Raw genomic sequence first — 23,480 nt, forward strand, 5'->3', positions numbered from 1 at the left:
ACTAACACCCTACTTAGTTACACGGGTGACCAACACCCACTTAGCTACACGGGTGACGGACACCCACTCAACTACAACTTCGTTACACGGGTGACCAACACCCACTTAGCTACACGGGTGACCAACACCCACTCAGCTACACGGGTGACCAACACCCACTCAGCTACACGGGTGACTAACACCCACTCAGCTACACGGGTGACCAACACCCACTCAGCTGTACTGACACGGGCTCTAACGCCCTGTAGCCTTCCGGGACACACCCAGCCGGGGTGCCCGTCTCGGCTCTGGGTACCACCGTCCCGACCCACACGGGCGTCGGACTACGGTCCCCCCAGTCTCGGCTCCGAGCCACACAGGGCCCCTACCTCCTCCACCCCGTCTTCGGTCTTCAACTGGTTAACACCGACCACGAGTGCTCTCGCGCGTCCCCCTTTATACCCCTCCTGCGGACGTCGCTGAGAGTACTCACTTATCTGACCAATCACTGCGCACTCGCTACGATCCTCTTTTCCCAGCTTGTGTGAGCGCGCCTCACCACCGGCGCGCGCGTCCATGCCACGCCCACACCGCGTGCCCAACCCCGCGCCCCGTGATCCATCACTGCCGGCGCACGTCAATACCACCACTACAGATGCATTGACCGGTCATCTCAGGGAGTCCCCCATATCACCCGGGTCTTCCCACATTGGCGCGCTCATCCGCTCGGCTGGTCTTATCCCGATGCCGACCCCTCCAGGGTTCATCAGCTGTACCAACAGATCGATGCGCTCTATCACCACGGGAACTAAAATGGGTTCGAGTTTCACCAATCGTTTTGCCGTCCGGGTGCAACAGCAGTTCCGTGCCAGCAACGCCGACCGCCAACCCTGAACCCCAACGGCACCGCCCGCCGTGCCACAGAGCGCCTCGAACCCTCCCCGCGGAGTTTCTCGCCGCCACCGCGCGCCGAAACCAACGGCACGGACAGCTGACATGGGGGGGGGGGGGGCCTTGCGTTTTTCCTCTAGAAACCCACTCCGTGCAGGGGAACCCACGCAATGAACACATTCACGTGGATACCTTGACGACGTACAACTCGTCGCGTGCCGAACAGGCGAAGGGCGCGATCCCACGCTGCGCTATTCCTCTGCCTCTGCAGGCACGACGGAACAACGACGGCCGATCAGTGACCAAGCTCTCTCTTACTCACGGAGGGCGTCATCGAGCAGACGCGCGAGTTGGGGTCGGCTAGATGACTCGGGCTACTGCCCCTACAACAGCAACAACAACGGAGCGCCGCTCAGCCTCGCCGCCCACTCGAACTCACCTCCCCAGCCGCCAACGCCACTCGCAATACGTCAATAACAACTTCCCTATCCTACGGGACAATGCGGTGCCGAAGTGCCAATTCTCAAACAAACTCGTCCTGTCACCTGCCTGAGCCTTCAGATTGCCATCTATTCATGTAAAAAAAAAATGTGTGCAACTCATAGACCCCACGGCTTTCTGGGAGTCCGTGAGTGGGTGAGTGCATGCATGGGTGAGTGGGTGGGTGAGTGCATGCATGGGTGAGTGGGTGGGTGAGTGGGTGGGTGAGTGGGTGGGTGAGTGCATGCATGGGTGAATGGGTGAGCGAGTGTATGCGTGGGTGAGTGGGTGAGCGAGTGCATGCGTGGGTGAGTGGGTGAGCGAGTGCATGCATGGGTGAGTAGGTGGGTGAGTGAATGCATGCATGGGTGAGTAGGTGGGTGAGTGCATACATGGGTGAGTGAGTGCATGCATGGGTGAGTGAGTGCATGCGTGGGCGAGTGGGTGATTGAGAGGGTATTTTTGTATTGTGCAGTGTGGTGATTGAGATGAAACAGTCAAGTTTCCGTTAGACAGAGTCCTCAGCATGGATGGGGGACTCAGTGGAGTGAAGTTGATGAATTTACAGACAAACGCATGCAGATGGAGAGTGGTTCCTGGTCTGGGCACGCGTGTCTCATGCGCGACGCGTGTGGCAAACGCCGAGTGGTTGTGGTTTGATGACTCACGCGTGTTTCTGCACATGTGGCATCACAAAAATGTTAAAAACAGTGATTAGCATTCCACACTGCCCCATTCACACATGCAGGAATTTCAGGAAACAATTACCCATGCGAGGCTTCCGTGTTTCAAAAGCCTTATTCACATTCGCGGGGTATTATTCTTTACAACAGGTTTAATCAATCACATTGGGCTGAGTGTTAGGCCCCCTGAATGGGGTTTTCACGCATTGGGAAAACGCAATTCTCTTCACTGATACAATCCGCATACCAATTCCTATTGCACATTAAAAACAATTCGTCAAACGCTAACGACTCAACCCACCCCAATTAGGCCATCATCAGAAACCGCCCTCACCCAGCACCATCACCCCGACCCGCACCACCAACCTCTATCAGCCTCCCCACCAGCACCACTAGCACCAGCCCCACTACATACTCGCCAAACTTGAAAACGAAATTACGTGGTGTGCTCGTAGCGGTGTGGCCCAGATCGAGAGGACTGGCAAGCACCAGAATTTCGTCTCATTCCTTCCTGCGCGTGGCCGAACGAGGCCGCGTAGCAGTGTGAATGTTTGGGTCCAGGCTACTGGCCATATGGACGTCTATAGCTTGTTCAGAACAAAATATTTTAGCCGAAAATGTAGTCCCAGTTGTGATATCAGTGTCACGGCACGGGATGACGGTGAGCATGATGGTGCGGATGCCTTTACAATAACGCTGTGGGCAGCAGAGCTGAACGCCGGGTCACGGCCCATGAAGAAGACGCTACAGAACTACTGCCAGAGTTGCTTAGACAGCCCCTCTCACCTGACGCTAGAGGACGCACCCTTCTCGCTCCGTGAAGAATGATTGACAACCACAGATTACCATCCTTGACAGAGATGACGCTTTGCCAGGATTTCAACTCGCAGCCTTCCCCACGAGGCGATTTGAGACACCTATACAGACTTTCGTGCCAAAGCACAGCTAGGAAGCGTGGTAACACCTACGACAACATGAAGCGAAACCGAACATCTACGCTGCGCCATAGCGCCACTCTCTCAGTGCCAGGCCACGGCCTCTGCCGATCCTGCCGCGTGCGTTCGCAGGCGGCGAGCGCAAGGTGGATGGGGGGAGTCGAACCGAGGTGCCGTGCCGTTCGGGACTGGCGCGTCCCCGGCGGAGAGTCTCGCGAACTTCACGGCCCTCCCTCGCGTGCGGCAAAGGTCCCACGGGAGGGAGATAAGCGAGCGCGCAGCTGCCGCGGCTGGGAAAGGAGTGCAAGGTTCGTCACAACGCCACCGTTATTCGAAAAGCAGAACGGAATACGACACCGAACGGAAATGATTACTCAACGCGGATTTGCAAAGGTGGCCGTGAGTCTCGGAGGCAGGGGACTGTCTTCCGTGTCAAGGCAGCTGAGCCTGCACCTTTGTGGGTTAAGGTTCAAGCACCCGATCACTCACGAGAAGATAAATAGCTCCCCATGTGCCATGAATTTAATAGTGTCTGTTCAATAGCCAAGGTTAAAAACTTCAGGCTCGGGCTCGATTTGCTCACTTGGCTCAGAGGACCTGTTCCTAACAGCCAACCACTGCAGCTTATGCGATTGCCGGTACAAGTTTAACCAAATCATCCTCAATGCGTCCCATCTCATCGGCTCTATAGAGGCTCATCTGGCTTGGAGCCTGGTTGAACGGGTGACCACCAGGGGCTTGCCACGTGTTGTCGGCATGGGGCGGCGAGACGGCGAGGAGGTGGCAGTGTGGGGGTGTTGAGCGTCGCACTCGCACACGCGGCGTTCTCCGGGTTGTCCGGTTTCCTGCCACGCGACGAACCCTCCCTCAATCAAGGAGTTGGCGAAACTTCCCGGCACAGGACGCACCTGAAGCGGACGCTTGCGAGGTTTTCCCCGGGTGAAACAATTGGAATTATTACGGCAATAGGTGGCATGTACCTGTTTAATGTATGGCAAACCAAATCTAACATTTAATCCCTCACAGCTAGAATTAACTGAATTAAGTGGGGAAAACAAATGTATAGAGGCCGGCACCCACCATAGTAATGTGGAATTACCAGCGCTGACATTTCACTGCCCACTGGAGAGAACCATTGCCCCATGCTCGTTTTAAACAGGGGACAAGCACTGCGACTGTGTCGTCAGTATTATTCATAAAAGTTAGGCCAAAGTCAACCTAGAAAGTCCTGAGCTGAACACGATAATATAATTTAATGTGTTTTATAAATCAGAGCTCGACCCTTGGAAATGCTGGGCTTAATGCCGAAAAAACATTCTTGTGCCAAAACCTTTCAGCAGAAAATTTACCGCGGCTAAACCGCGGCTTTAACCGTGAACTCCCTCTCTCCCCGAAAAGAAACAAAACCCACGCTGGCTTTTCTCCAAGTGGACGGCGGCAAGCCGGAGGTCAACGCGAAGAAAGCCGGAGGTCAACGCGAAGAAAGCCGGAGGTCAACGCGAAGAAAGCCCAAAGTCACTGTGGCAGGCAAGAGGTGGCAGGCCTCTGTGGACGGCGCACACGTGGCGTCATCTCGCGTAGACCGGGAGACAACCTGGGGCTGCTGTGCCAGGATGGGAGGGAACAAAAACCGAGGGCCCCCCATATGTTTCCACTCCGCAGCAAAATCCACACAGGCATGGAGAGAATGCTCCGACTGGGCTGTCAAGCGCATTAGTGGCGGCGCAGCGCAAGCCATTATGTATCCACGCCCGGAGTGCTTTTTTGGAACACTCGCGGCTCGCGGCTACGAATGCGTGGCTCTCCCGTACTCGTAAAGGCCATGTGTGGGCCCCATTTTCCCTTGCGAGGAACACACACACACACATATATCTGGCCACGTGGAAATATTCCGAAAAGTAATATATCTTGCAAGTAATAAATGATGCGGGACGTTTCACCGTCGGGAGGTCATCACCGACCGTGTCACCGAAGTCGAGTCCCGAGCTGCGGGAACACTGATAATTGTTTTTTTACCCTTCTATCTGGCAACAAAACTGACACCTTTTTAGACCGAAATACCTGCAGTCATAATACAAACAAAAGACATAACTCTGATAATGTACACTGTCCTTGAAGTCGATTGGTCCACACCCGCTCTAAGGAAAGCTGTCTCGGGTGTGGACCAATCAACTTCAAGGACAGTGCACATTATCAGAGTTGTGTCTTTTGTTTGTATTATGACTACAGGTATTGCGGTCTATGCAAACATGACTCCTCGTAAAAAAGGTGTCAGTTTTGTTGCCAGATAGAAGGGTAAAAAACCAATTATCATATTTTACTGGCAAACGAGGTTCCCATGGTGCGGGAACACTTTTACACAACCCCCCACCGCCCATCCCGCCGGTCCGCCGGGGCCCCGCGCAGCGTTGGCAAACGGCCCCCCGGCCCGATAGCTCCCCAGCGATGGGGCGCCGCTTCTCGCTTTGTAAATACTGCTTTGCCACGTGGCGGTCACCTGGTCCATGTTCAACGCTGACTCCACGGAGGTTGCTTCGGTGTGCACAGCGCATTTATTTTTTTCATTATCATTGCATTTTTTACTACTGGAAATGTATTTAAAAAAAAAACAACAAGAGTGTTTTTCACCACAAACAATAAAATGCAAGCATTTCGGTCCACAGCCTCGGAGCCGCCTGGCAAAAGCTAGCGACAGCTTTTGGTTTGAGCAGAAAATCCTCGACGGCTTCCGACTTGTCTGGGTCTCATCGTCAGCATGCTGCTACTGGGTTGTCCGGGGTGGTATGTGAGAGCAGCGTACGAACACCATGGGTACGGGTCCGTACCCAACCACAGAAACCTCAAGATCCAGAGCTGTCTGCTTCAAGGAAATACTGCTGGAAAACTCTGGTCCAGGAAATGTACATTAAATTTGACGCGCAATTTTTTTGACCACGAGGCGTTTCACTGCTCCTCTTTAAAATATATAGAAATAGGAATTAAAATGGAGGCCAAAATAGATTAAACACAATAACAATGGTCTAACAGCGATGCAGCAAGGTCCAGTTGCTACCACAGCTCGTGTAGGGAAGTGACAGACTACGCCAACTGCAATTAATGGGACAAATGAAATGACTCTAAACATCGTCTAGGTAGGCCCAGCCTCCACTCTCGCCTGGACAGCCTTGCCCGGCGAGCTTGTGAATCAAAACAACCACGCAAGTTTAGAAGTCATTCGGGTTCACGTTGAAAAATAAATGGGAAAATTTACTTGGGCGAGTCGATTTCCTTCATAAATACAGATTAGTACAATTGTCTCGTGAAACAAATCCATGCTATCATAGGCATAACAAAATCGGCCGTGTTGATTTACTCGTTGCCGTGACGACCGCGGGACCCCCACGCAGCCTGAGACCGCTCGTCAGGCCGGGTTTCAACGAAGTTGTGCTGAGTTGGAGGGCCACGGGAAACTTTAGTTCCCCGCTGTTGTCGCCAACGTTAAACAGAAGACGGCTGACACCAACAGCGCTTCACGCACCACCGTGGCGCGAACACCGCTCCCCGCTTGGCCTCGGACTGGCGGGCGTCGTTCGAATCATCGATCAATTTTAATTCGCACAAACGCACAAGCAAAGGCATGCGATCGATCAATATGTGTATATCAAGAAGGAGAGTGGGAGAAACATTGCTGTGGTTTTCCGAGGTTCATTTACCAAAACAGTTGCACATGTGTGCACAAATCGGCGATTCAAATTGAAAAATCAACTCCGTTCGCGATTGTGAATTTGATAAACGAGGCACAGATGCGGTCTGATACCGGTGGACATGACGTGACGTTACTTTACTCGTGCAACAGATGTGACTGTGATGACATTGACACATACACACAGAGTACGCAGCTCACAACCACGAGGAGCCAAGTTCAATTCCCAGTCGGGAATCGATTTTGCCCATCATCCTTTCCGGGGTCATCAAACCGAGTACCACTTTGAGGGAAGTCAACTGCTGGTTGTCCAGTGGACTCGCTCGTCCAGTGTACAACTTGCTTTGCCTCCTTTGTACCGCTGTTGCCACCAGTCGCAACTTACCAGTCGCTTATCGAATGCACCTTGTGTTAAAACGATTCTTAATCCCTAAAAGCAGCAATGAGCTCGATTTGCATGGCCGGTGGGACCCGACCCAGCCCAGCCCGGGGCTGGTACGGGGCTAGGCCGACGTACCCAGGAACCCACGATGGCCGTGCCAGGCCAAACCGGTCCCACGGGTCCATTCTTGACCCATGCTACAGGGGGTCAAGAGCTGGGATGACCCCAGAACCCGTTGCAAGGTCACGGGGTCAGCACAGAAGCAAGACGTCACTCGCCGAGCTTAGCTTGCCGGCCGTGTTTGTGTTAAAAACACGCGGTGGAAACAATAACAAAAATAGGCCACTGGCTCCGTTAAACATTGTTTAAAATAACCTACATTTTTTTTTTAAGTTTCCCTGGGGAAGGTGGGGTGGGCCGGAGGGGGTGCAGCGCGTGGGGGGGGCCTGCTGGACCGCGGAGAGGGAGATTTGGGCTTGAGGCCCAGACCTGGGCCATTCCCAGGAGATGTGCTCATCGGCCTGGTGGGTGATGATGATCCGCTGCGGTTGATGGCTCAGCTCCTAGTGAGCAAATCCAGACGAAAGGCTGAACAACGTTTGGTTTTGACCACTTATTCTATCCCAGCTGTGTGACTGCTTGGGCCGAGTCACGAGTCCAAGGAGCGATCTGCTGGGGGGACCCCTTGGTCAGCAGCGGTCATGGAAGTGACGCGTGAGCGATGCTCACCGGACTGAATATTTGATGTCTTCATGAGCCGATCGTCACCCTCACGGACACCTTCGGAATTGCACCGATTCCGCAGAATCACAGCGCTCCAGTGAGGCTGACATCACCCACACCGACGGCACCCCCCCCACCTACCCAGCAGCCTCTGCTAACAATGAGGACCGCGTCGACAGCGTGCACCCCCAGCCCTTCCCATCCTCCGCAATCCGAGGCGGCCGTAAAAACCACCTCCCGCGGTCACCTCCATGCCCTCTGCAGAGTAACTGCCCTCGTCCGAGATGCGGAGCTTTTCCTTTCCTTTCTCCGTGCCGTAAAAATATTTTTATTGGGCCGCTTTTTGTGTTATTTCTTTTTCGTAAACCTGTTCCTCATTCTCAGATGGTCGCCACGTGCCAGAACTACGCCAAGAACAACGCCAGAATAGAAGTCTCGAGCGCGGCGCCGCGCATCTGCGGTAGAGACCGCACATATTTGCCGGGGCTTTAACGACGAGGGCCACGGCCCCCATGGAATCCACGGCCACGGTCGGTGCGGCGGCTCCCAGAGCCGGGGTTTTCACAAACACATATTCTTAGGTTTTTTTCGGTAAAGTCACATAGGTAAAAAAATTCCAATTAATAAAAGTAAAATAAAATAAAAATCACGACGTTTCGGAGGCAACACAAGCTTCGGTCTTCAGGTGGACGGAAGCTTGTGTTGCCTCCGAAACGTCGTGATTTTTATTTTATTTTTTATTTTATTTTACTTTTATTAATTTTAATTTTTTGTTACCTACGTGACTTTACCGAAAAAACCTAAGAATATGAATCCTTGCAGTCACGAAAGCTTCAAATCTAAAACACAAACACGCGTCGCACCGCTCGTGGCGACGTGTGGTGTCGCACCGCTCACGGCGGCGGCGGTTCAGAGCTCGTGTCGCGCGCGCACGACTCACGCCACAGGAGTCGTGCAGGTTATCCTGATGCGTCACACGTGTTACAAGCGTAGTCACACGTGTCACACGCATCAAATTGGGATAAGGCAACGAAGGAGGGAGACGTTACGGCCGGGACCACGAAGAATCGAATCTCGGCCATGAATCTCAGAATCACCTGCGGGGAGTGGAATTGTCACAGCTCCACGAACTGCAGTCTCGCGCAAAGCTCACCTATTCACACTCCAACCATACGTCAGAGTGCAGCCAGTCACGTTACCTGTGTACAATGATTGTGTACAATGATATCCAGCACAGCCTCGCTGAGTCTCAATCCTGCTCCCAGGAGGGTCCTGCCAAGGTTTCACAGTAGGTGGCGATGTTGCTGTTGCTGTGTATTCACAATTAACTAATTGGCATGTCAATTTTGGATGATTGGCCAATACCAGTTACATTGCGTGTGCGTGTTTAGCTATGGGGAGGAACTCGGAGCACACGGAAGAAACCAATGTAGAACAGGAGACGAGAGCATGCAAACTCCACGCAGAAAGGTGCCCGAGTCAGAAATGAAACCCAGACCCTACTTGCTTGTGAGGCTTCAGCCCTGACGCGCCAGTACGCTCGCGCGAGCGTACAGCCGTTGAGAGACGCTGCTAACACCTTCACCCTCTCCTCCTATTCACGAAGGAGCCCGCGGCATAGCCGTGGCCACACGTGGTGTTGGCCTATTTTTTTTCTCACGCGCACGGCATGAGCACTCACGTTTAATTTAATTATTTCTGGGGGCTTGATTTGCGTTCATTAAAACCCTGAATGTCAACTCACGATTCCTAATGGCGCGGGTTCTCTCCCAGCCGAGCCGTGCGTTCGAGACATCGCCGCCAGTCTGCGTGATTGCGGCGCGTGGGGCTGGCGGGGGGGGGGCGGCGATGGACCGGCTCGCGCGCTGGCCCTGTGGCCCCGAGGGGACAGGTTCAGCTCCTCCTCTGCTAGCCGTGCGCACGGTGGCAGCAGCAGCAGCGACCACGTGTCCAGGAGCTCGATGCCAATGTCGAGGTCTGCTGCTGACCACCACGAGAGGGCTTCTAGAGAGAGAGAGAGTTCGTGTCTTCTTGGTTCTTTCGGTAAAGTCACGTAGAAGGGAAGTAAAAAAAAACATAATAAAATAATTCTCACGACGTTTCGGCCACAACGCAAGCAGCCGTCCTCAGGTGAAGACCAGGTCTGTCGGGGAGACAGCGTTTGAATGTCTCCCCGACAGACCTGGTCTTCAGCTGAGGACGGCTGCTTGCGTTGTGGCCGAAACGTCGTGAGAATGATTTTATTATGTTTAATTTTTATTATTTTATTACTTCCCTTCTACGTGACTTTACCGAAAGAACCAAGAAGATGAATCCCTGCAGTCACGAAAGCTTTAAATCGAAAAGAGTTCGTGTCGTTTTGCTGTTCCTGCTCCTCTGATGAAGGAGCGCGGACCAGTGGTTTATTACGCGTCCTCCCAGAGTTTGGGTTGCATGGCCACAATCGCAATGCCGTGGCCTGTGTTTATTATATATCTGTGAGTCTCAATATATTTCTCTGATTCTCTATATCTCTCTTAGTCTCTATGTGTGTCTATGTGTTTACTATGTGATCCATAACTTGGGTCGAATGGCCACAATTGCACGACCGCTGTCTTTAATTTCCCATTCATGACCGTGGAGATTTGGACCCCACTTCTCTCTCTGGGCCAGCACCTGGGCCATTCCCAGGAGATGTGCACATCGGCCTGGTGGTGAAGATCCGATGCGGATGATGGTTCAGCTCCTGGTCAATTCAGACGAAAAGCTGAACAACGTTTTGGTTTTGACCGCTTGTTACATCCCAGCTGTGTGACCGCTGGGTTCGAGTCACGAGCTCAAGGAGCGATCTCCTGGGGGGAGCCCTCAGTAAGCAGAGCCGCCCGCAAGACGACGCCAGAGAGAGGCTCCTCGAGTCTCTGCAATGGCCTCCCTCGCCCCCCATTAGGGGGCGCTCCATCCCGCTCGGTACAGGGCGGGTCGTCGCCACGGCGACCATTCCTCCAGCGTCTGCATCTCTGTTTAACGTCGAGGGCGGTGCGTGGCCGCACGTAACACGACGCTCGTTTCACGCGAAAGATTTTGTTGTTGTTGCAATCATCATTAGCTGGACTGCATTTCAGAAACTACATCGACCTTAAATTTATTCCACTCAAATAGCACAAGAGCTCAAAATAACCGAGACTACATCCGTCAACGCGTTCAACATTTGGTAGCCGACCTTTGCAGCCACCCCGACCGAGCATGCTTGCCTCCAAAAACGCGATGAAATTTAAACAGGGGCCTTGCTTTGAATTGAGCGACACAAAACACCACCGACCGTGGGTAGATTAATGGCTCGGGCGCATCGCCAACTTGGATTTATTGAACTTCCTCCCACCTCCCCCCCCACGCTCGCTTCGCCACTCACACCGAGCCTGGGTCCTTGACCACACAGAGCCACGCCGCACGGAGACTCCCACAGCCCCGAGTGGTCCCAGCGTCAGCGCCGGAGACCCGTCGTGAGTATCGCCGCGTGCACAGCCCCATCCCAGACACAACAACAACAACAACGTAGCCGAGTCAAGTGGCCCTGAGCCAAGAGTGGAAATTCCACATTCCCATGACTGGGGATGGTTTCATCCACACAAACGAGCACTGTCAACGTACCACAAAGGGGTGATTATTTTATCAACCCCGGAAGGTTGATGGTTGGAGTCGATCTCAGTTCGGCATTTGAACTCGCAACCAATACATCTCTAACCACTCGGCTGAGTGATGAGTTCTAGGTCTGGACTAAGCTGAGCTCTGGGCACGTGCCCAGTTGCATAAAGCACTTGTCGTGACTATTCTCCACAACGCGCGTTACTTTAAGCGGCGCAGGGTTTAGGAGCAGACAGAGGCACAAATGAAAGCGCCGAGGCCTGGCTGGCACAAACCGTCACGATCTCGCCGGGCAGAGCCGAGTTTCCCCGAGCGGGACTCCAACCCCCAAGCGAGTGGACGTCGTGGCAACGGTGCCGCGCGACCGCATTTCACGCCGGAGGCGTGCGACCGGGGCGTCTCGCCGCTTACCCACGTATCCCGGCGTGCCGCACGCCGTGGACATGACGTCGCCGCCGATCTGGATCTTGGAGAGGCCGAAGTCGCTGATCATGATCTTGGAGTCGGGATCGGGGCTGTCGTACAGCAGGTTCTCCGGCTGCGGACGGACGGCAGAGACGCACGCGGATTGGCAGACGCTTTGGTTTGGCCCAGCACCCCGCTAGCGCCGGCCCGGACAAATCTGACAAGCGGTGAAGCGTCCGACACATCGCGCCCATCCGGGACAAAGATTGCCTTCACGATTCGACAAATTATTTCACGAATAAGAAACCACATGTCCGTGGTTTTTTTCGAAAATATTTTCGACCGTGCTCATCTCCCCGTCTACAACCCTGCAGAGAGACAGCGGTGTAAATTCCACATTCCTATGGTGGGGCTGAGTCTACACGTAGTAATGCAACCACCGTTGACTCCCCCGTGACATGGTTCAAATCCCCAACTGAGACATGAACCGGGAATTGAACTGATAACCTTGGGATTGCGAGCCGCTGGTGGTGTGTAACCAAATTACAGTTACTTTGATTACTTTCTACAGTGGCTTAAGTATGTCGTGTTTAAATATATATTTACGTTTATATTAAAATATACATGTTGATGCCGTCCCAAAATTCTGATTCTCCGATTGTGCTATGGGCGTCATCGGTCAGGCGACGAAGAACTTTCCGCGAGGAAACCCCGCAGCGAGCAGCGCACGTGACCCCGTGGCCGGAGAACGGCCGAGGCAGGCGACGCCATGGGACCACTGCCGAGGGCATCTCACAATGGGCCCGTGAGGCCCACGGCCGGGGCCCAGCAAGTTCCCACTCCGTCGTGTCGCCGGCCCTGACGCTCCTCTCCGCTGGTCCCTGGTGGAGGTGACCCCCCCCCGCCCCCCCCCCTCCGGGGTTTGAGTCCAGGTCATCGCTTCCCCATGCGTCTCTGATGTCCCTCACTCCTACCCCGTGATGTCTTTCATGTCCGTTTCCCCCTCCCTCTCGTCCCGCTTTCTTGATGTTTCGTGTGCTCGCGCTTTTGTGCTTTTCTGCACGGCACTTTGAGATTATGCCACCGCGTTCAAGCTTCTGATGAATGCAAATGAGGCCTAGATGCCCTGCCAAGATTGTGCGCGCGCAGCGACCAATCCAAAGTTTTGGCTCTCGGAGCCGTGAGCAAGTGGCAAGGACACATTCTGACAAGATGCAGCCACTCGTGACGGGCCTGGGAGCATCAACTCACTGCACTTGAGCGGCCGGTTTAATCACAGGCGGCTGAGCCCAGGTTCAAACCCGGGCGCTCGGCGGAGCCATGCTCCGACACTGGGGCTACTGGGCCATCTCCGGCTGGGTCACGTGTTTGCCTCTCCATCCCCTCGAGCACTACGCCGGCCTTGATAGGTGCTCCTCGCTAGCAGCACTTGGCTCCGGTCATTGACGCTATGCAAAGGGGATCTCTGTCTCAGAATTGTGTATGAGTTGCCTCTGCGGTTGTAAGGGTATATGTGTGTGTGTGGGGAGCGGAGGTGTAGCGGTTAGCACGCTGCGCTACGAACCCGGCGACACAAGTTCGGTCCCGCTCATGGCCAAATATCTGAATCGGTCCTGGGCCTCCCCTAGGTCGACTTAGCCTCAAATCGGTACCTAGTGCGGTGTATAAACATCGCCACTAGGGAGACAAAGGCGGCCGGGTGTGGTGCTGGCCAACCACTGCCTCGTGCACCGTGCCGGCCTTCATCGGTACTGCTACGCGCTAGCAGCAACTTGCCCCGGCAGTCTGCCGAGGGCTACACGGGGGATCTTTGTCTTTGTGTGCGTGTGTATGCGTCTGCACGTACGTGGGGATGCATGTCACATTTAAATTACAGCGCTGGAGCGGTGCGCACGCTAAGCGAGCTTATTAGAGGAACACAATGTACCGTGGGCAATGCCATATACGGTGTGTTTCTTGTAATGTTTCACCACAGCTTAATAGCACTGATCAGCGTTGGGTTATACAACCCATATGTGCACACGCGTACACACGCACGGTAATGACCTCATTTGTTTTGGTAGCAGGCCACATAATTCCAGCTCACAATTATGAGGGCTGACGGAAAGAGTCCGTGTCCTGATTTTGAGGAGTCAGAGTGAGAGGCCTTGATGAAGCTGGGTTGTGACTCTACATGGCCCCCTTGGAGTGCACTGCACTCAGTTCATCATCATCATCGTGACAATCGTCATCCTCACAATCATGATCGTCACCATCATCGTCACTATCATCGTCACCATCATCGTCACCATCATCGTCACCATCATCGTCACCATCATCGTCACCATCATCATCATCATGATCGTCATCACTGTCACCATCGTGGTCACCAGCAACGTCACCATCCCAAGGATGTAATCTCCACCCAAGAACTCCATTCGACTCGCTCCTCACTCCACTCAGGGCTCACAGCTCCGTTGCTTCATCGCCACGAGACACTCGCTCGACCCTCTCGCTCTGGAGGTGCGTGAAAGCGACCGGGAGCTGCGTCCGATGAGCGTGGAATATCTCAAGATTTCTCTGCATTCCTCAAGTTTATTTCTTTCTAGATTTGAAGCTTTCGTGACTGCAAGGATTCATATTCTTAGGTTTTTTCGGTAAAGTCACCTGAAGACGGAAGCTTGTGTTGCCTTCGAAACGTCGTGATTTGTATTATTTTATTTTACTTTTATTAATTTTAATTAAAATTTTTTACCTACGTGACTTTACCGAAAAAACCTAAGAATACGTTTATTTCTCCCAACATTCAAGTTAAAGCACAACAGAGACAATTTAAAACACCTGGCAAAACCACCTCAATCTACCGCTATGAAACGTGACAAACATTTAAACGCTTCGGTCCCTTCACGTCCATCGAGCCTACGTAGCCGGACCAGGGACGGGCACGAGCAGGCCCCAGCCTCGGTGACACTTACCGGTGTGCATCTCGCGGCACGCAGCAGCACTGGCACGTCAAACTCCGCGCGAAACGTCGACGGAACAAAACGTAGGAAGCGGCAGAGTTGCCTAAACAGCGTGCGTCACGACGCAGAAACTCTCTCCCCCTTTGTCATCAATATTCACGAGGGGATGGCGTGCGTCACGTTGACAAACGCGTGACTGCAGCTCTGTGGAAATAATTCGGTGAGCACCTGTAGCTTTGAAAAGTGGCTTTTGTTTCCTTGGATGAAAAGTCAACGCTTGCCCCAATCCGGGGCGACGACTCCAGCCGGGACGCGCCGCGCGGCGCGGTGCAGCGCCCGCGTCTCCGCCGTCGCAAGCTTGCCGGCGTGAACTCTGGCCGGTGCTCGAATCAGCCCATCGCCCCTTGGGGAGCCGGTTAAATCGGTACCACTTTGTGGGAGGTCAACAGCGGTCGTCTTATGAGGGAATGGCTTTCAGCCACGGGAACGTGGAAATGGCACCACGGGCTCGGGGTCGGGCTGGGGGCCAGCGGAACCCGACGTGGCGCGACGCAGCGACGGTCCCCGGGCAGCGCTGGGGGGGGGGGGGGGGCAGGGGGGGGGAGCGGGCTGGGTGAGGGGGTGGGGGGGTACCTTGAGGTCACGGTGGACAACGTCCATCTGGTGCAGGTAGCGCACGGCGTCCAGGACTTGCCGGATCAAGGCGCTGGCGTCCTTCTCCGTGTAGAAGCCCTTCTCCACGATGCGGTCAAACAGCTCCCCTCCGGAGACCCTGATCCCCACGCACAAAGACCCCCCCCCCGTGTAGCCTTAGCACACTGTTGGGGCAAGTGCTCTTAGCGAGCAGCAGCACATACGAAGGCCGGCACGGCACACGAGGGGGTGGGTGGCAAACACCACGTCCGGCCGCCTTCGGTCTCCCCAGTGGCGATGTTTTAACATTGATGCTCACACATTGAGGCCGAGTCGACTTAGGGGAGGCCCAGGATTTGCTCAAATAATCGTCACTGGTGTTTGCCATGAGCAGAGATCGAACTCGTGTCGCCGGGTTCGTAGCGCAGCGTAGCGCTAACCGCTGCACTGCCGCTCCCCGCACACACATACTCGCACATACAGACACACCAACACGTACTCACACATACAGACACACACATGTAATCACACATACAGACACACACACGTACTCAAACACACGTACTCACACATACATACAGACACACACACGCGTACTCACACATACAGACACACACACACGTATTCACACACACATACATACAGACACACACACACGTGCTTTTGTTTTGCTTGTTGTTCTGATCCCGTGCCCCGACTGGACATCTGTGAAAAGAGCTTTATAGCTCATCGGATTCCTCCTGCAGTGTAAATACAGATTCTGATTCTGGTTAATTAACACATCACCGCATGTATATACATATATGCTGACGCAAATACACACAGGTCTTGTGTTCAAACTAAACAACTCCATACATAAACGAAAAGATCAGGTGATAAAAATAGCACGTTTCCCTGCTGCACTTACCCCGGACGCCCTCGCATCGTCTTGAGACGATCCACCGAGCCGCTACAAAGCTGTCACTCGGGAGGATTGGACGATTCATTATTGAGTGCACGACGTCTTACAGAATCAGAATCTGTACTTATCGTGGATAAATCCGATGAGCAATGAAGCCCTTTCTCACAGCTGCCCAGTACGGGGCAGGTCAAAAAGTGACCACAACAAAGGTAAGGTGAGCAAAGTGACACAAAAAATGTACCGCGGGGACGAAACCAGAATTCTCGGAGAGAACACCCGGAGACAAACGAAGGGGATGTTCAAAATATCGCTCAGGAGAATCGCGGCCACAGCCGAGGAGACACCGCCAAATCGGCCTCAGGAGGTCCGGCATCGTGGACGGTGCTGCCACCCGTACTCGCTTCAGGCCAACCGATCTTCATGTCACTGCTGCTCAGATCTCTGAGGTTTAGGCCACAGCATCTGCAGTGCGAAGCGATCCCAAGCCCCATCGCAGTTCTCCCAGCCACAGGTGACAACAAGTATAACCCGTAAAAACAAAGTTTTTCACTATAAATCCTTTATATGCGTGGCGGCTAGAGTCCTCTCGTCCTCTGGCTTGAGATGGCTGCCACCTATGGGTCAGATGATTGCATTGCACCAGTTAAGCAATTGGTAATTAAATATTATATTTTTGTCCTAAAAAGTGTAAAATTTTGCAAAAAAAATTTCACGAAAATTTATTGTCACGCACAACGAGTCTGTGTGGAAAATGTCAGCTCAATTGGATCACGGGAAGTGGGTTAAAAAACGACCGAAAGATTTGCATGGTCGTTAGCAAGCAAGCAAGCAAGTGAACTTAATATAAAGGATTTAAAAAGGCTTCCCCGGTCGGTCAAACGCCGCTCACGGCGTTTGACCGACCGTGCGGGTTCCCCGGCCTTGCCGCGTCCGCTCCGCGGCGTTTGAAGAGACGCGCCTTGTTTGATGGAGGTGGCGTTTGATGGAAAGGGCTGACGCAGCCGTGAACAGCGGAGCCCCTGGGCCCCCGCGCCTCCCGTGAAATTAGAACGCCGGCTGCCCCCTTATTAAAAACAAATATTATTGCGAGTAACAAATTACCGACTCGAATAACCCAAACAACCTTGAGTTCACAAAGTCGAGAGTCAATAGTGCCTCCCTGCTCCAGCGAGCACTGGGCCGTGCTCATCATCAAATACTAATTACCTAGTGCGATGTTTAAACATCACTACTAGGGAGACAAAGGCGGCCGGGCGTGGTATTCGCCACCCACCTTCTCGTGTGCCCACTTAATAGGTGGTACTGACTAACAACGCTTGCCCCAACAGGCTGTGTGTGTGCGTGCTGTTGGTGCTTCTCCCTGCGCCAAAACCGAATTCATCGCAGGAGCCGTGGGCTGCCAGCTGCACCGAGTGGCCTTCACCTTTAACCTCTGCATTGTAATCACCCCGACAGACGAACACGCTCGCACACACAAGCGTCTCCATCGAGCATCGCTGAGGCTGCAGGAGCAAGTGTCCCTCTTGAGTCCCGGCACAGAGCGCAAGGGAGGTGGCTCAAGAACAATCCGAATCATGGAGCGAAGCGAGCCGCTGTGGTCCACCGATGCGATCTGCAGTCATTTCACAGCAGCGGGCGATGTTGCTGCTGCTGCTGCGAGTGATTTCAAATCGAGTAAACTGCGGGGTTATTTTCTTGCTGTTGTTGCAAATTAGGCGAATTGCACCGTGACTTCGGCACTCAATAGCCTCAGCAGTGCCGGATGAAGCTGGTGTAGGGCCTGTAGCATATGTTATAAAGGGGCCCTACATAAAAAAAAAACACGTAAATATTAAAACACAAATGTTTAACTTGCATAGTAAAGTAATTGTATTTTTTCATTTGCTATGCAGCCAGATACTACGACAAATCGCTACCCTTAAACACCCAGTCGTTACTGTAGTAATAGAGCAAGTGCAGAATCACTGAACCGGAATTGATAGCTTTAAAGCATTTAGCGCGGGGCCCTTGAAAGTGCGGGGCCCGTAGCTACTACTACACGTGTGGCAGCTACACGTGTAGTAGTAGCTACTGCACGTGTTGTAGCTACTGCACAATAGACAGCAGGGAATCGGAAATATCCAGGGCGGCCTGCCGGAGTGGAACCGCGAAGCTCCGCGCCGAGGGCGTCGGTTTGAAAGACGACCCCGGGGATGAGCTGCCGCCCGGTCGCGTGCGCATTCCCGTCTCGCCGCTGATGGAAAATCTGCAGCAGCTCGTCTTGCGAGTGTGCTTCCAGATTCAAGGCCTTGCTTCGTGTGTCATGAATCACCCGTCGGGATAGCCGCGTAACGCGCCGACCGCTGAACTGCGAGCAAACAGAAGTAACTCGTCGCCAGCCAAATCATCCAATGCATTTTTCACTCCCAAGATCCATCCATTGCCGGATTATCCGAGTAGCTACACACGCTACGGGCCCCGCACTTTCAAGGGCCCCGCGCTAAATGCTTTCAAGCTATCAATTGCGGTTCAGTGATTCTGCACTTGCCCTATTACTATAGTACTATACCGCCTTCAACTTTTACGAACGACTGGGTGTCTAAGGTTAGCGATTTGTTGTATTATCTGGCTGTATAGCAAATGACAAAATACAATTACTTTACTATGCAAGTAAAAAAAGTATGTTTTTAATATTTACGTGTTTTTTATTTAGGGCCCCTTCATAACAACATATGCTACAGTCCCCGCACGAGCTTAATCCGGCACTGCCATCCGTCCATCACCCACTGCTTGTTTTTTTTCTTCTCCCGAAATAACCCCCATCACATTTCCCTCTGAAGCCAGGAGCCGTAAACCTTGCAGACGCCACGCAGCCCTGGGGTCGCAAGCAAAGCGCTCGAAGGCAACGGCTGCCGTCTCTCCTCGCATCGCTCCTCGCATCTGACTCCCAATATAGAGACTCGTCCCACTGCGACTCGTTCGTTACTTGACAGCCAATCCTCTGTGTGTGTCTCCGTGTTTTTGTCGCCACCATAGCATGGTGAGAGGTGATCCGCTCGGAGGCTCCCGCTGGGCAGGTTCACAGAGCGGGTCCCACAAATGACTTCACAACAACAACAACAGAAACTCCGCGCTGCTTACAAAAAGTCCCTTTCAGCAGCCTCTCATGCGTACCTGGCGCTGACCGATGTTTTGTTTACAAGCCCAACAAACAAAAGGGTTCATCACGTGGCAAACTGTGTTTTTTTATACTCCTCAGAGCTGGAATTTGGAGCAAATTTTATGTGATCTGATTTAGTAACCAGCGGTGAGAAGCCCAAGGCCATGAGTCACCACACTCCCCCGCTCTCACCAGGGTCGGCTTCCGGGGATTTGAACCCAGCAACGCCACAGTGTCGGCTCTGGGTCACGGCCATGATGAGCCGCCCGAGCCGCCCTGGGTCGCGATCACGGCGCTGGGTCATGATCATGGACACGTCCCTGGGTCGCCTTCTCCGTGAACCACGTGGTCACCGTGGCAGTGGCGGTGACGAGGATGAGGAGCCGGGCCGCAGGGTCGCGTGGCTGCGAGGGGACGCGGCGTCTCCGCTACGTCCGGACCACACGCGCGGCGCGATCCCATCGCATGTGGACACAGAGCATTCTAACGCAACGCAAACAAATACGAGTGGCTTAGAGAAATAAATACCCGCAAATAAGTCAATAAACACACGAGGCCAAGCACTCGCAACGGAGAGACGCCGTCCACGAAGCAAGGATAAGATCATCCCGAGCCCACAAGTCTCTCTGCTCGAAAACGAGCGCTGGGAATCGCTCATCTCATCAGGCAGCCTCAAGCCAGCGGTGGAAATTCCACATTGTCATGGCAGGAGCAAGCCTCTCGATGTGACGGCCACTATGGACCCCCCCATTCTGGGATTACTGGCTAATTTCAGCCCTCACGAGAGGGCCTTCGACATCAACCGCGACCCGACCGGCTCCGCACTGCAACAAGAGGGAAGCCCATCCCGCAGGCGCGGTGAATCTTGTATCCATCTGTGTTGCACTTTTCAATGAACACGTGACAACCATGCCAACCGTGCCCATCGGAGGCGCGAACCTTCATGGCACGTGCACGGCAACCACGTGCGCGGCACGGGACCCACGCGCAGGAATGTGTCCGTGGAGTCCGCCGAGCTGCAGAGAGACACCACGGCCAGCCACCTGGCCTCGCTCATCCCATCCCATCGTAGGATTTGGGCGTTTGTTTTGGGGTGGCGGCAGGAGGCGACTTGCACAGAGATCTGGTGCCGGTGTTGCTGCGCAGAACGTCATCGCAGTCATCTGCACAGTTCTGATCGTAGTGGACCTCGTGTTGACTGGGAAGTGTGACCGGGGTGTGGTCGACTGTGGGAAAGGCGGCCAAGCCCGCAAGCAGGGAGAGACGTGGGCCACCACCTCCACCACTACCTCGCCACCACCTCCACCACTACCTCGCCACCACCTCCACCACTACCTCGCCACCACCTCCACCACTACCTCGCCACTACCTCGCCACCACCTCCACCACCAACCTCGCCACCACCTCGCCACCACCTCCACCACTACCTCGCCGCCACCTCCACCACTACCTCGCCGCCACCTCCACCACTACCTCGCCGCCACCTCCACCACTACCTCGCCGCCACCTCCACCACCACCTCGCCACCACCTCCACCACCACCTCGCCACCACCTCCACCACCACCTCGCCACCACCTCGCCACCACCTCGCCACCACCTCCACCACTACCTCGCCACCACCTCCACCACTACCTCGCCACCACCTCCACCACTACCTCGCCACCACCTCCACCACTACCTCGCCACCACCTCCACCACTACCTCGCCGCCACATCCACCACTACCTCGCCACTACCTCCACCACCAACCTCGCCACCACCTCCACCACCACCTCGCCACCACCTCCACCACTACCTCGCCACCACCTCCACCACCAACCTCGCCACCACCACCACCACTACCTCGCCACCACCTCCACCACCTCCACCACTACCTCGCCACTACCTCCACCACTACTTCGCCACCACCTCCACCACTACCTCGCCACCACCTCCACCACTACCTCGCCACCACCTCCACCACCACCTCGCCACCACCTCGCCACCACCTCCACCACTACTTCGCCACTACCTCGCCACCACCTCCACCACCTCCTCGCCACTATCTCGCCACTACCTCCACCACTACTTTGCCACCACCTTCACCACTACCTCGCCACCACCTCCACCACCACCTCGCCACCACCTCCACCACCACCTCGCCACCACCTCCACCACCACCTCGCCACCACCTCCACCACCACCTCGCCACCACCTCCACCACCACCTCGCCACCACCTCCACCACCACCTCGCCACCACCTCGCCACCACCTCCACCACTACTTCACCACTACCTCGCCACCACCTCGCCACCACCTCGCCACTACCTCCACCACTACTTCGCCACCACCTCCACCACTACCTCGCCACCACCTCCACCACTACCTCGCCACCACATCCACCACTACCTCGCCACCACCTCCACCACCACCTCGCCGCCACCTCCACCACTACCTCGCCACCACCTCCACCACTACCTCGCCGCCACCCACCGCACCCACACATCTGTTTAAACTTACTAAGCAAACAGGGGGCAGGAGGACCGCCCACCCCGCTGGCGTGTGTGACTACACTGCACACACGCGCACACACACACAGACATAGAGAGAGACTGTTCTATTCCTTGGTTCGTTCGGTGAAGTCACGTAGATACAAAAATAGTAATAAAGTGAATAAAAATAAAAAACAATAATGTAGACTGTAGCCTGGTTATTAGGCTGGGTGAGTGTACTGGCAGTCTATAATAAAGACTGTAGCCTGGTTATTAAGCTGGGTGAGTGTACTGGTAGTCTGTAATGTAGACTGTAGCCTGGTTCTTAAGCTGAGTGAGTGTACTGGCAGTATATAATGTAGACTGTAGCCTGGTTCTTAACCTCGGTGAGTGTACTGACAGTCTATAATGTAGATTGTAGCCTGGTTCTTCACCTCGGTGAAAGTACTGGCAGTCTGTAATGTAGACTGTAGCCTGGTTCTTCACCTCGGTGAGTGTACTGGCAGTCTATAATGTAGACTGTAGCCTGGTTCTTCACCTCGGTGAGTGTACTGGCAGTCTATAATGTAGACTGTAGCCTGGTTATTAAGCTGGGTGAGTGTACTGGCAGTCTATAATGTAGACTGTAGCCTGGTTCTTCACCTCGGTGAGCGTATTGGCAGTCTATAATATAGACTGTAGCCTGGTTATTAAGCTGGGTGAAAGTACTGGCAGTCTGTAATGTAGACTGTAGCCTGGTTCTTCACCTCGGTGAAAGTACTGGCAGTCTGTAATGTAGACTGTAGCCTGGTTATTAAGCTGGGTGAGTGTACTGGCAGTCTATAATGTAGACTGTAGCCTGGTTCTTCACCTCGGTGAGCGTATTGGCAGTCTATAATGTAGACTGTAGCCTGGTACTTCACCTCGGTGAGCGTATTGGCAGTCTATAATGTAGACTGTAGCCTGGTTATTCACCTCGGTGAGCGTATTGGCAGTCTATAATGTAGACTGTAGCCTGGTTCTTCACCTCGGTGAGTGTACTGGCAGTCTGTAATGTTGACTGTAGCCTGGTTCTTCACCTCGGTGAGTGTACTGGCAGTCTGTAAGGTAGACTGTAGCCTGGTTATTAAGTTTGGTGAGCGTACTTGCAGTCTGTAATGTAGACTGTAGCCTGGTTCTTCACCTCGTTGATCGTACTGGCAGTCTGTAATGTAGACTGTAGCCTGGTTCTTGCCTGTGAGGGCAGCAATGTGATCAAGAGCTCAATGCCAACTTAGAGGTCCCATGCTGCTGCTGCTGCTGCCGGCCATGGCGAGGGGGCTGCAAGGAGAGAGACGGAGAGCCCGTGTCCACTCGCCGTTCCTCCTTCGGTGGCTCACGAACGCCACACTCCGAAGGCACCTGTGGTGCCACAGCGACGGGGCCGCTCTGCCGAGCCAGGGAGCCGCCCGGCTTCCCCCACCGCACTGCCCCCCATCACCCGCCCCACATAAGCACACACCCGCACGCATCCCCCCCCCCCCCCCCATAGAGCTGGAAGGGAAGGTTACCTGATCGACCGGTTTTTATCCGAGAGACCCTTATCGGGATTAATTCTCACGGTTTCCGGCGATCAGGGAATTGGATGACCTCCC

General features: G+C 54.1%; 1 protein-coding gene across 2 annotated transcripts in view; it reads right to left on the reverse strand.

Annotated features, from left to right (window-relative positions):
- Positions 1 to 23,480, reverse strand: part of LOC133356794 (calcium/calmodulin-dependent protein kinase type 1D-like) — a 105,381-nt gene that overhangs the window by 27,284 nt on the left and 54,617 nt on the right. For both annotated transcript variants that reach the window (XM_061574481.1, XM_061574480.1), the window contains exons 4-5: positions 15,357 to 15,495; positions 11,788 to 11,914 (exon numbers count right to left, since the gene is read on the reverse strand). In XM_061574481.1, coding sequence (XP_061430465.1) covers positions 11,788 to 11,914; positions 15,357 to 15,495 — 266 coding nt within the window. The remainder of the gene's footprint in view (positions 1 to 11,787; positions 11,915 to 15,356; positions 15,496 to 23,480) is intronic.

Source organism: Lethenteron reissneri, chromosome 55 (genome assembly GCF_015708825.2).
Source record: "Lethenteron reissneri isolate LAM-NWPU_2019-01 chromosome 55, ASM1570882v1, whole genome shotgun sequence".
In the NCBI taxonomy this organism is placed as follows: domain Eukaryota; kingdom Metazoa; phylum Chordata; class Hyperoartia; order Petromyzontiformes; family Petromyzontidae; genus Lethenteron; species Lethenteron reissneri.